Source organism: Sturnira hondurensis, unplaced genomic scaffold, assembly GCF_014824575.4.
Source record: "Sturnira hondurensis isolate 20B ecotype Veracruz unplaced genomic scaffold, ASM1482457v3 Scaffold0013931, whole genome shotgun sequence".
NCBI classification, from domain to species: Eukaryota; Metazoa; Chordata; class Mammalia; order Chiroptera; family Phyllostomidae; genus Sturnira; species Sturnira hondurensis.
Genome location: NW_028086562.1, coordinates 2,170,059 through 2,182,196, shown reverse-complemented (window position 1 = coordinate 2,182,196; position 12,138 = coordinate 2,170,059). Strand labels below are relative to the sequence as shown.

The 12,138-nt window shown below is 62.8% G+C and overlaps 1 protein-coding gene across 2 annotated transcripts in view; it reads right to left on the bottom strand.

Annotated features, from left to right (window-relative positions):
• The window catches only part of NPHP4 (nephrocystin 4), an 86,216-nt gene that overhangs the window by 7,113 nt on the left and 66,965 nt on the right, over positions 1 to 12,138 (bottom strand). For both annotated transcript variants that reach the window (XM_037062098.1, XM_037062099.1), the window contains exons 20-24: positions 8,372 to 8,497; positions 5,341 to 5,552; positions 909 to 1,135; positions 652 to 823; positions 48 to 131 (exon numbers count right to left, since the gene is read on the bottom strand). In XM_037062098.1, the coding sequence (XP_036917993.1) occupies positions 48 to 131; positions 652 to 823; positions 909 to 1,135; positions 5,341 to 5,552; positions 8,372 to 8,497 (821 nt within the window). The remainder of the gene's footprint in view (positions 1 to 47; positions 132 to 651; positions 824 to 908; positions 1,136 to 5,340; positions 5,553 to 8,371; positions 8,498 to 12,138) is intronic.

The window sequence follows — 12,138 nt, the reverse complement described above, 5'->3', positions numbered from 1 at the left end:
AGCGGGTCCCAGCACACTGGGTCACAGGTCTGGGTTCTGCCCCTCACCTTGGCGTGCCTAGTGGGCATTGTGCTGGGCTTCCCAGGCGATCCAGGCTCCAGGTCCTTCTCAGGTCCCAGGTCAGCAGAGGCCTGTGGGAAACCAGTCAGCATCAGCAGGTCTCAGACGGTTCCTGGAGCCCCGGGACCACTTTCCACCCACTGGCGTTCCACCTGCAGGCACAGCGGCCACCCTGGGTCTCCCGACTCCCACAGTGACGCTTTGGGCGGCGATGGCTATGACCAGCCTCACGGCCCCAAAGAGGCTGCCGAGGCTCCGTGAGCAGTGCAGGGAAGAGTCCCCTTGCCCACCGCTCTGCCTGGAGCCAGAGACTGGGCATCCTCACCACTGGGCTGGCTCCTCAGGCCACTAAGGGGTGACCGTTTTCCCACAGAACTGACCTAAAGGTTCAACCACCCAAACAAGAAACACAAGTGATGTGTTCTCCCCATCACACACATATGCACGCACACGCATGCACACACATGCACACGGAGAACAGGTTGGGGACAGCTCGAAGGCTCGTCAGTGCACCGCCACTCAGAGGCCGCCCGCATGCCCACAGCCCAGTGGAACCCCCGGGCGCCTGATGCTCAGCCCCTCGCTCCCCACCTGAGCCACGGAGAAGGTCTGGTACTTGAAGGGGATGTGGGCGGTCTCCCGGGGGCGCAGGAGGAGCTGGGGGGCGAGGCTGCCCCGCAAGCGGAACATGTCCTCCTCCACGGGCGTGTGCAGACGGGCCGCGTCCTTGAAGTGTCTCCACTCCCGGCTGTCCAGGACGAGGCTGGGCAGGGAGGCGCAGGGCTCAGCAAGGCCGCCCCCCCAGCCGCCACACGCTGGGAGAGGCCCACCCGCACGCCGGGTCCCACCTGAGCTCGGGGTTGTCCACCTCAATGGTCACAGTCTGCGGTGTGCTGTGGGGGTTCCTGAGCACGAACTCGAAGAACTCGGCAGTGCCCAGCGTGGCACAGATGGTGTGCTCTGTGGTGATGGCCATGACCAGCGCGCTGGCGATGCTCTGTGCCTTCGTGCGCTCCCGGTAGGCGGCGATGACCTGCAGGTCCCGTGCGTGCTGTGCACGGACGTCCTGCAGGGCCTGCGAGACACCAGGGTCGGACCGGGGCCACTGTCCTTCTCTACCTCTGTGGCTGCTTTCTAGACACCGCCCCCCACCCCACCCCAAATACTCCCTTTCCTCTGGAATCACCACCCACCCCCGCCTCACACGTGGGTCAGGTGAGAGAGCGAACAGAACAGACCATGCCTGTCCCTCCACAGGGACGTGGGCGGGCACCCCAGCTTCTCTCTGCCCACTTGTGCTGTGCACCTATGGGAGGCAGGGTCTGCCCTGCAAGCTCCTGACTGACTACAGCCAACCACCGACTCCCCCGACTCCCCCACACGCAGGAGGCTGGTGTCAGGCACCGGTGGCATTACAAGCAGAGGTTTCCAACAAAGAGAGGAGGATGACCTTAAAACCAGCGCAGGTGACCAGCTCACCAACCAGGTCCCCAGTGCGGCAGCAGGAGCCCTGATGCAGGCAGAGTCCCCAGGAGGGGACGTGTCCTGCCTGACTGACCTCAAGCTGGGTCCATATAACCGGCATGCTGCCTCAGTGGGACTCAGCCACAGGGCCTCGTTCACCCTCCCTCCCCAGATGCCCCACGAGTCAGTATCCTTGGCCACCAGACATGCTCCAGGCTGGAGGTGGCCTTGTTTTTCTTGTGAGCTTTCCACTGACAGGTGAGGCCCACAGGAGGCTGCCCTGTGAGGTCTAAGGCCAGAAGGGCCACCCCCACACTGGGGCCAGGCAGGCCCGGCACGGGGACCCCCAAACACAGAGGAGGCCCAAATGTCAGAGGAATGCCGACTGAACGCCTCTGCACTGTAACTCCAAAGGCGAGATCAGGCTTCACTCCTGACTTCCCAGCATGCACAGCTTCGGCCTTTCCCGAGCAAGGGGCTGAAGCCGAGCCCTCGAATCTGCCAGGGGACGGGAAGATGGGAGTGTGGTCATGCCCGTGGGGGACCTCTCTGTGTGGGCATTTCATGAGAACTGCTCAGTGGAATGGGCCCCTGACAGGTGGTACAGGACAGAGGGCCCAGACATCTACACACACAACAGACAGTGGCTCTGCGACCAGCAGCAGGGACCCTGGACACCCACGGGCCAGATGAGGAAAAGCGCTGGGTTGAGCCGTAGGTCATGTGGCTCAGTGGACTGAGCGCGGGCCTGAGAACCAAAGGGTTGCTGGTTCAATTCCCAGTCAGGGCACCTGCCTGGCTTGCAGGCCAGGTCCCCAGTAGGGGGCATATGAGAGGCAACCACACATTGATGTTTCTCTCCCTCTCTCCCCCCCATCCCCTCTCTAAAAGTAAATAAATAAAATCTTTTATAAATTTTAAAATAAACGCTGGGTCAAGACCCGTGACCCCGGGGTTGTCACGAGGGCAGCTGTGTGCCCCATCCTGCCTCACCCAGACCTCAAAGAAAGCTGTTAGCCTGAGCCCTGGCCCGGCTCCAGCCCAGCCCAGCCACAAGAGACGGAGTGACGTAGCTGACAGAAAGTTCCAGAGCATCAACCAGGCAGCACGGCCTTGCCCTCTGCCTCCTCTGCCTTTTGGAACCCGCAGCTTCCGGCCAGGTGGTGTGGTCAGCAAGGAGGACCCACCTGCACCGGGTGGGCACGACCCAGCCCGCCTGTCCGCTGGCCCAGGCTTGGCGTTAGGAACATCTCACCTTCAGACACACGCCGCCTCTACCACCAGCCCTCCCAAGTCACCAGCGGAGCGGGTGACAGTCTGGCCTCCCTCTGCTAGGCTCCTGCCCAATCTCCCCATCTGAGACCCAGGCAGGGACAGATGGTGACACTTACTGGGCCCCTGGGATCCCAGTGCCCGGGCCGAAAACTCTGCAGGCCCCAGAAACTGGCCCGAGGACAGGCTGCAACCCAATCTGGGCAGTGAGACCAGTGAGCCGCCTGCTGGGGTTTCTGGGACAGAACGCTCTCCTCCGTGGCACTGACAGGGGACAACAACATGAAATGTGGCACCTCTGCCACTCCTGTGCTACCGGAGGGGTGAGGGGAGGCCCCAAGCTACTTGGATGTCACCATGGGGAGCCCGCTGAGGCACTTCCTGGGACTGTCCTGTTACTGTGGCAACTGCCTCACTGTAATGTTACCAAGTGGGTCCGGGGCTCCCAGTGCAAGGCCACCCGCCCAAAGGCAGAGTGGGTGGGCCCGGAGCCAGGCTGAGGGCCCCAGGGACCTGCCACTGCCTGGCCTGAGTGTGCCGGGCTTCCCCCCACTTGCTGCCCCGCAGTACTTGTATGCGGAGACAACCTGCCCGCCCATCCCCCACCCCCTACCTGGGTCCCCGGAGAAGCTGCGTGAGCCAGGGCGTGCCTGTGCCTGGGGCTTCCCCAGGCTGACACTCAACAATGATAGTCGCTGGGGCCAGCCACCGTCCTGAGCACTGGACACGGGTTCAGCCAAGTGACCCTCACGAAGAGGCCTGTGGCTGTCCCACGGCACAGCAGGGACTCGCGTGCAGGCGTCCAGACGTGTTCCCTATGCTAACTGCCCCGGCCACACTGCTGTGACCTAAGAGCCCTGCGACGCCGCCTCCCTCGGATCCTAACAGCCGCCTCTGAAGATGATGGGGCAGGAAGACGGCCACGTGCTGGCCGCCCGCCCGCTGCTCCCTGCTCCCTGGGCACGACCTCCAGCCCCTGAGACCTCCCCCTGCAGGGCCAGCCTCCACCCTGGCCTCGAACTCCTCCCCTCCGACCACAGCACCCTCGTCCTCCTTCCAGAGCCCGCGGCAAAGGCTCCAAGGGGAGAGAGACCACCACGGAGTTGATGGACCAGCTTACTGTCACTTCCGATTTCTCCAGGGTCGGCGACCCAGGAAATCATTCGAATACAGGGGAAGTTTTTCTTGTATTTGGAAGTCCCAGGCCCCCCAGTCCGATGCTGCGGTCCTGAGGAGGGTCTGAGCTGTCGGTTTCTCTGTCAGAACGCTCGCCCCTCTCATCTCAGGGCACAAGACCCACTAAATTCCGCGGCCCACGGACACACGCACAGTATTGCCGATCTGACAAGGAAACCGGGTGCAACTCTGGTTCGTTCACACCAGACAACTGTCATCATGGCGGCTGCTACTGCATGTTTGACGCTCTGAGGGAAGAGGTCAACGCCCCTGGCTAAACAGTCGGACGTTGTGAGTGTTAAGAAGTCTTGCCGCACGCCGGGGGGACGTCGCTGCCCTATCAGAACCTGTCAAATCAGAGGAGACGAGCAAACTGATAAAAGCAAACCACTAACGACGACACTGCGCTGCCCTGACAGCACCTGCAACACAACAGACCTGGCCATTGAGAAGGGACCACAGTGTCCCCAGGTGACCCAACGAGCGGAGGCGCACCCCGGTCAGCTGGGGGCCAAGGGCAGCACACACCAGGGGCGGGGGTGGAGGCCCACCGGGCCCCACTGGCCCCTGCAGGGCATCGTCACAGCCACGGCACTCGCTACCCCTCTCTGCCCACCAACTCTGCCCGCCAACCCTGCCCACCCTGCAGCTCGGGCTGGCCCGGCCCGGCCTCTCGCCTCTCCACTCCCTCCCGCAGATGGACAGCCCTTGGTGGCTGGTTTATTTCTGCCTCCCTCCCGACATTCCGCACCTGAGGGCAGGGGCCCCTCCCCACCCACAGGGGCTTCCCACAGTGGGGGAGAAGGCAACCGCTGACCATTGGCAGAGCTCTGCCCCTGAGAAGGGACACTGTCGGTCAGATACCTGCCTAGGGATGGTATTAAAGGTCGTCCTCAGGCCCCTGCGGCTTCTTCATTCTACAAAGCTGTCAAATATAGCCATTCCCACCTCCCATTTCTTAGCTGCAAAATACCCCAGGATCTCCTTCAGATTCTCGGCCAAAACCGGGAATTTGCCAGAAGGGTTGCTCTGACCGCCCAGGATGGAGACGCCGACCACAGCACCACCCCAAACTTGGGGGACCCCCAGAATCTGCTGCCAAGCTTCCTTCAAACACAAGGCTGTCGGGAGCCCCCACACGGATAAGAAACAGAATCTGCAGGGGAAGCCCACGAGTCCACCATGACCAGGAGCTCCCAGGTCTCACTGACGGGAGAGCACCCCCTGGTGGCTGCAAAGCGCAGCCCTCTGCCACCTTGCACTCAGGACCAGGGGAAGCAGAGAGCCTGGGGGAGGGGAGGGGTGCTCCTGGTCCCACTGGGCCCCACCAGGCCCCACCGCCCTGGGAAAGCCAGTGAAGGCGCTCACCAGCACGCCGGTCCTCCGGCAGCCGCCCTCGCCTGCTGCCTCCTGCAGACGCACGGTCCTCATCCGCTCCAGCTTGCGCCTGCGTACAGCGTCGCCCTCTTGCCCCGTGCCCTGGAGTCCCCTGCCCCCAGGCCGCGTGGGGGCGAAGAGCATGGCGGCCAGCTCGCTGTCCACGTCTGTCAGCTTCTGTGCCTGGACCACGTTTCTCTTCCCTGGAAGGTTCGGAGAGGAGCCAGAGGTTACAGTGCACAGATCTGAGTTTTAAAAGATTTTATTTATTTATTTTTAGAGACAGGGAATGGGAGGGGAAAAGGGGAGGGAGAGAAACATCAATGTGTGGATGCCTCTCAAGTGCCCCTTACTGGGGACCTATCCTGCAACCCAGGCTTGTGCACTGACTGGGAATTGAACCAGCGACCCTTTGGTTCGCAGGCCCGTGCTCAATCCACTGAGCTACACCAGCCAGGGCACAGACCCAATTTCTAAGCCTATGTGGCGCTGAGCCGCCCCAAACCTTGTGGCCTGAAAGGGGCCCAGAGGGTCCCCCTTTTCTGCATGCTCTATGTAGGTAAAGACGGGCATTACACGACCGGTGTCCACGGCACCCCTCCCGACCAGCCCGGCAGACAAAAGGAACACAGATCTGAACCCTCACCAGGGGTGTCACACTCATTGTCACCAGGGGCCACACCAGCCTCGTGGTTGTCTTCAAAGGGCCGAATGTGATTTTAGGACTATATGAATATAACTACTCCTTAAGGAACTCGGCGCTGCCGCTGGGTAGAAACAGGGTGCGGGGCCAGATACAACAAAGTGAAGGGCCAGATTCAGCCCGTGGGCCTTGTTTGTCACCACGGTGCCTCAGACCAAATCCTCCACATACCACTGGGTGGTTCTCAGGGGGGAAAGGTCAGTGGACTAGAAGCTCAGGCTCCCGAGACACTCAAGGGCCTGGGGACAGCCTCCCCCCGCACTGCCCTCACGCAGCCCCGAGGAGCACCCCTCAGTGCGTCAGGAGCACTGTTCCCACAGGTTCTCAAAGTTTGGGGTGGTTCTCGTGGCAGTGGGGGGTGGGGATGTGCACAGCCCCAGGCTCAGACCAAGAAGCAGGGGCTCTGACCAGCTTCACCCTGGGCCAGCAGGGTGGGTGGAGCACAGACCCGGCCAGGCTCCCGAGCTCATGGCCTCAGGGGGCTGCACCGAGCCCGGACAGAAGGGCAGCGACAGGCCGGGCTGGCAGAGGCTGGGCCAGTGACAAAGCCACACAGGCCATGTCACAGACTGACACGGGAGATTACCAGACAAGCACATAACCCGGTGCCCGTGGCAGGGGAGAAGGGGGCCCCACCTTCCTGACTCTCAGAGCCCTGGAAAATCAGCACCTGCCGCCCCCACTCTGCCCTCACGCACCTGCACCCCCAATGGCGGCTGCACACAGTGGGGAAGCGGCCCCAACCCGCCCACCCTCCCGCTCCCTCACAAGCAAACAGGTGTCGCTGCCACCGTCCCAGTTTAAAGCCGGTTGACGGCTCTCCCGCTCCACGACCCGGGGCCGACATCTTCAACGGCTGCCCCCAAGAGCACCGCCGTGTCTCTGGGACACGGGCAGGCGGGAAGGGTGGCCCGGCCCAGTGTGAGCACTGGAGGCCCAGGGTCCCTGCAGGCAGGGACCAGGGCGAGAGCCGAGCAGGCTGTGGGGTCATTGGTGAGTACCCCTCCCCTCCCAAAGCTACAGGAACGCAGTCTGAGGGGCCAAGCGGACGCTCCGCCAGGCCAAGGAGCACCGCCAAGCTTCGTGGGCCACAGGGCCCCGACTGCAGAGCCGACCCCGACTCCAGAGCCTGCCCAGAAGCCGGAGAGCCGGCCTTCCCACAGCGCAGATGGCCCCGGGTTCAGGTAAAGGGGGCCAGAGGACCGACGGCTGCAGGGGCTCCCATCTCCTCAGCAACCCCCCGCCGTCACCGCCCCGAGCTGCCTGGTGGAGCCCTTGACCTCTGGGCCAAGGGCTCCATGAGCACTCCAGGCCTGTTTGGAGAGTGGGGGTCCTCACTCTGACCCTCGTCTACTCTCCTGATGTCCAGAAGGCTGGCCAGGGACAGAAATGCCGGCCCCAGAGCAGGCGTCGCCCATGCGGCCTCTCTGTGCCCTCGGTCCCTGGAACATTAAAAGGGGGAAGCCGGCCCACAGGGGCTCAGCCGGCCTGGCCCACAGGCCACGTGCTGGCCTTCCCCGAGAACGTGTGAGGACCCACAAAGCTTTGCCTGGAATTTCAGGGGACCTGTGGGACCCTAGCGCCCCTCCAAGATGGAACCAACACCCCGCCCCCCATTCCAACCAGCCACAGCCCTGACTCCCTCCTGGGGCACAGGCGGCTCAAGTTCCACAAAGTCAGAACACCACCAACCCTGGGAGCTCACGGCAGACTGGGGTCACGAGAGAAGCGCCATGTGGTAGGGGGCGGGGTGGAGGGGGCTCTACTTCAAGGACACGCCCCCTTTTCGTTCCCTCTATTTCACGTCTGGTCTGGGGTCATTTTAAACGGGAGAAAACTCTGCTTTGAGAACGTGGTCGTGAGCTCAGGTCTCACTAGCCAGCTGCACGGTTAGCTCACTCCCCCTCTTCCCAACACAGAGCCGCACAGGCAGTTTGAGAACCGGTCTGCGTGCACCCTCACCTTTTCTCACGTCTTCCCCGCAGGAGTGCAGCTAACTGAACCAGGCGCTACTCACAGGGTTGCATGTTCTCTCCAAACACCAGGCGGCCCTTCAGAACCCGGTCTGGAGCGCTGGGTCTGACCAGCACGGTGAGTCGACGTGGCCCAGGGCCCACGGGGGTGGGGCCATGGGGGTGGGGCCATGGGGGCGGGCCCTCAGCTCTGCCACCAGATCCAGAGGGGCGTGCCCACCACAGCACACGCTCGCGTATGTACGCACACACATACACATGCGCAGCCTTCTCCCCCCGCAGTTCGAGCCCCACTCCCACACAAATCACACCCACGCACGACCCACCCGCCTGCTGGTCCACTCACGTCTCAGGCCCCCACGCGTGAGGAGGCTGCCTCCCTCGAAGCGGCTGGCTCCGTCGTTGGAGATGACCTGAGACCTGGAAGGTGGCAGTGAGCTGGAGGTTCTCCCTCTCTGTTCGCACAAGTGGCCTAGATGACAAACACCCAGGGTGACACATCGACACCAAACAGGAGCCTGGGGAACTCATCCACGCACCCACGAGGAGACCCGGCTCTCCGACGGGCCGTCCAGGCCTCTGACCCACGAACCCCCAAACTCCACTCTCGGTTCTGTGATGGAGAGATGACAACGGGCAGGAGCACTTTGTCCCCCGAACTCCTCCCCTGGGCTCCCACTCCCTCCTGCAGGTGACAGCCTCGGCCCGCCTGGAGGCCACCTGCTCGCAGTAGTGGCTTCCTGAGTGTGGGTCGGCCCCAGCAGCTGTGCGGCCTGTGACCCGAGTGTCACCGTGAGCGAGGAAGGCCGCTGTGCACTCACGCAAACGCCCACGTCCAAGTGCGCCTGGACGTACAAGCGCCTCCACAGCCTGGAATCTCCTTCGTTTCACAACGCAGCCTTCGCAGGGACCGGTGCTCGGTGGGGTTTGGGGCAGAGGGCTGCCCAGAGGCTGAGCGCCGTCCCCCTTCCCTGGGCTGGACCGGAAGCAGCCCGCTGACCTGCCAGCGTCTGAGCGCCGGGGCTGGGACGGGTATCACGCCCCAGAGACACTTCTCTGGGAGGACGGGACCCCAACCGGGGTCCGCGATCTCCCCATGTGGACGCCACCCTGGGGCGCGGCAGCACACCGCTGCGAGGCCACAGCCCGCATGCACCGCACACGAGGCACCCCCCGCCCCCCGCCCCCCGCTCATCTCCCAACCCGCTGGGTGCAGCCGAAGACCTGCAGGGAGGAGCTCCCGGAGGGCTCGCTGGGAGCTGTCGCCAGGGCCACCCTTCCTGCTGGGCACCGCTGTCCCACCACCCGGCCCACTCAGCCCCCTTCTGCCTCTTCAGATCCACCTGCTGCTCTTGGCCTTGTGACAGGCTCGGCACAGCTCCGGGCTGGCCCACCAGCACGCACGCCTGCCCACAGGGGTGAGCTGCATCGTCTCTGTGACAGAGCTGGAGTGTTCGTATCCCACTACCCAGCGAGGCGTCCCTCCAGAGAGGTTCTGGGCTGAGGCTGGAAGGGAGCTCAGTGGTCCCCACGCTGCTCCAAGTGGGGCCGCCCTCTCCAGGCCCCAGGGCAGCAGCGGGTCCCCTCACAGCCCCCCGTGTTGCAGGGGAGGATGGCACACCCCCAACTCCCAGCCCCGAGCCCCCCCTTCGAGGGCTCCTGGCTCTGCACCAGTCCTGCCGCCTCAGGGGGCTTGTGGCCCCACAGGCCGTGGCAAGCTCTGCACCCTGTCCCAAGAACCCACTACCCAGCTGCCCAGAGGTGGCACATGCCACCTGCACTTACTGCCCCACAGAGGGAAGCCAGAATCTCCCCCAGATTTCTCCACCCCTCCCCCATCCCACGGCCAGGCGTCCCCTGCCTGGCAGACGAGGCCTCCCCGGCCCCAACACCTCCCTGAAAGGAGCCCTGGCTATTCTAAGCCCCTGAAAGGTACACAGAGACCAGGGAACCCACCCCGAGGCCAGGCCCCGGGCCAGACAACGTGCCACAGAAGGCACCCAGCATCCTTGGAGTTCAGGTTCCCAGGGGTGGGGGCAGGGGGGACAGATGATGTTCACTGCGGCAGTGGGACCAGCAAGACCACCTGTTCCCCTCCTGAACAAAGGGGGTCCCGGGATCCCTGCACTTGTACTTGGGGCACTGGTTTGTTCACAAGAAGCAACAATCAACCCAATGAGCTGTTATGTTTACACTGTGATTCGAGATCCGTTCAAGGAAAGGCACTATATACATTCAGGGCAGGGTTTCCAGTCTGAAACTGCTGCCGTTTTCCCCTTCAGTGGGACAGGTCGCAGTTGGGGCCCACAGTACACTAGGGGAGCTGCAACTCTGCTGTCTGCCGACGCGCAGGGCTCCCGACGCAGCTCCTGCACCCCGCTGCGGGGCAGAACACGCCACCACTGTCAGACCCCAATCCCCGGCCATTTGTCACGGGCATTCCACCCGGCTCTCCTGCAGCCCTGAGAACACAGGGACATGGCCACGGAGCCGGGGCGGCTCTGCATCTCCTGGAGAGGCCCCCCGGGAGGGCCGCAGATCCCAGCGATCTCACTGCACAACCAGGACCTCTGGGATCAGGAGAAGAACGTGCCTCTTGCAAGGCCTACGGGCAGGCTGCTGGCAGCATCGAAAAGCTCTTCTGAGCCAAGAAGCCACCGAGCCTGCAAGTGGTGCCCTCCTGCAGAAAGACTCACAGGAGACCCTAGGCGCCACAGCTACGCTTCCTCCCTCGGCCATACATAGGCGCGCTCTGAGCACAGAAGGCTCCAAGTGCTGCCAGGTGAGGCCGAGCTAGCCCGGTGACACCGGTGGGCCTGTCGTCGCTGGAAGGCTACAGCGGCAGACCCCACTGGACTCGCTGGGCTGCGCCTGCTGCTATAAACCTGGGGCAAAACAGCCAGGTTTATAATGAAATAAAGCTGCGTTTTCCCCCCCAAAATGCAGACTGTCCAGAGGACGGGGCCGTGCGGCTGCGCAGGGACAGCGTGCCGGGTGCACGTCTGCCCCTGGTCAGCAGCCCCTCTTGGGCCTGCGAGGCGGCTCTCCAGCGGGCACCTCAGACTCTCTTTCCCACGAGCTTATCTCTCCCTTGCAGGCAAAGCATGAAAATGACAATTTAAGATAACAAATAATGGAGCTAATCTTCCGCCTGAAGATGAGATTGTAACACCCAGTCACTGCTCGTTCGCCGGCTGGTGAATTAAATACAAAAATAACCAGCAGGAGCTGGGCGGCGGGATGCTCCCTGCACCTCCCTGGGTCCCGTGAGCTTCTGAATAATGTCTGCTCCTCGCACGTGGCTCATTTATTTCTCCGGATCCTAATTGAGTTCTGCTGTTTCCACATTGTCTGCGTTCCCAGATGCCGCAGATCCTACATTTGTAAACAAGCAGGCGGAATCCTGGAACCCGACTTAATAAGCCGTGCACACCTGCAGCGGCCAAGCGCCTCCGCCGTCGGGCCAGCGCTCGGGGTACAAGGCCTGTGGGCCCAGCCTCACACTCAGGCTGGGTTGTGAGGAGCGGAAAAGCCCCCAAGCAAACAACAGAAGTCCCAGTCCCATCCAGACTGACCCAGCTCCACACTGCAAATGGCTGGTTTTGTCCAGTTCTCAGTTCTGCCCAGAAAAACCCCATCCCTCCACCGGCCTTCCAGGGAGGCCGATGGGACTTGTCCACCAGCCCACAGGGACCAGCCCTAGCCCTCTTCGTGGAGGCTGCCTCCGTCTCCTGTCCCGTCAGAGGCTTTGGTGTCGCCCCCAGAAGGTCACGCCAGGCCCAGACTCCCTGCACCCTGCACATGGGAGGGGCCACCCTCAGGACAGCACGGGACGTGAGGTCGGGGTGCTGGGCTCTGCGGGAATGCGTTTCTCTGCCCCCACCCTTGGTCCCCAAGCTGTAGGAAAGCCCAGAAGCCTTTACTGCTCCTTCCCCTCCTCCTCGGGAGGGAGGTAGTTCTGTGGGTGGGTCTCTCAGTGAAAATCCCCTCCCCCAATTACTGGATTGGAGGACTGTCACATGGCCCCAGGACAGTACCAAGAAACAAAGTGTGGGTTGGCCAAGACAACTAATGACCCCAAATCTTGATCAGAAATCAGGAACACTGAACAAC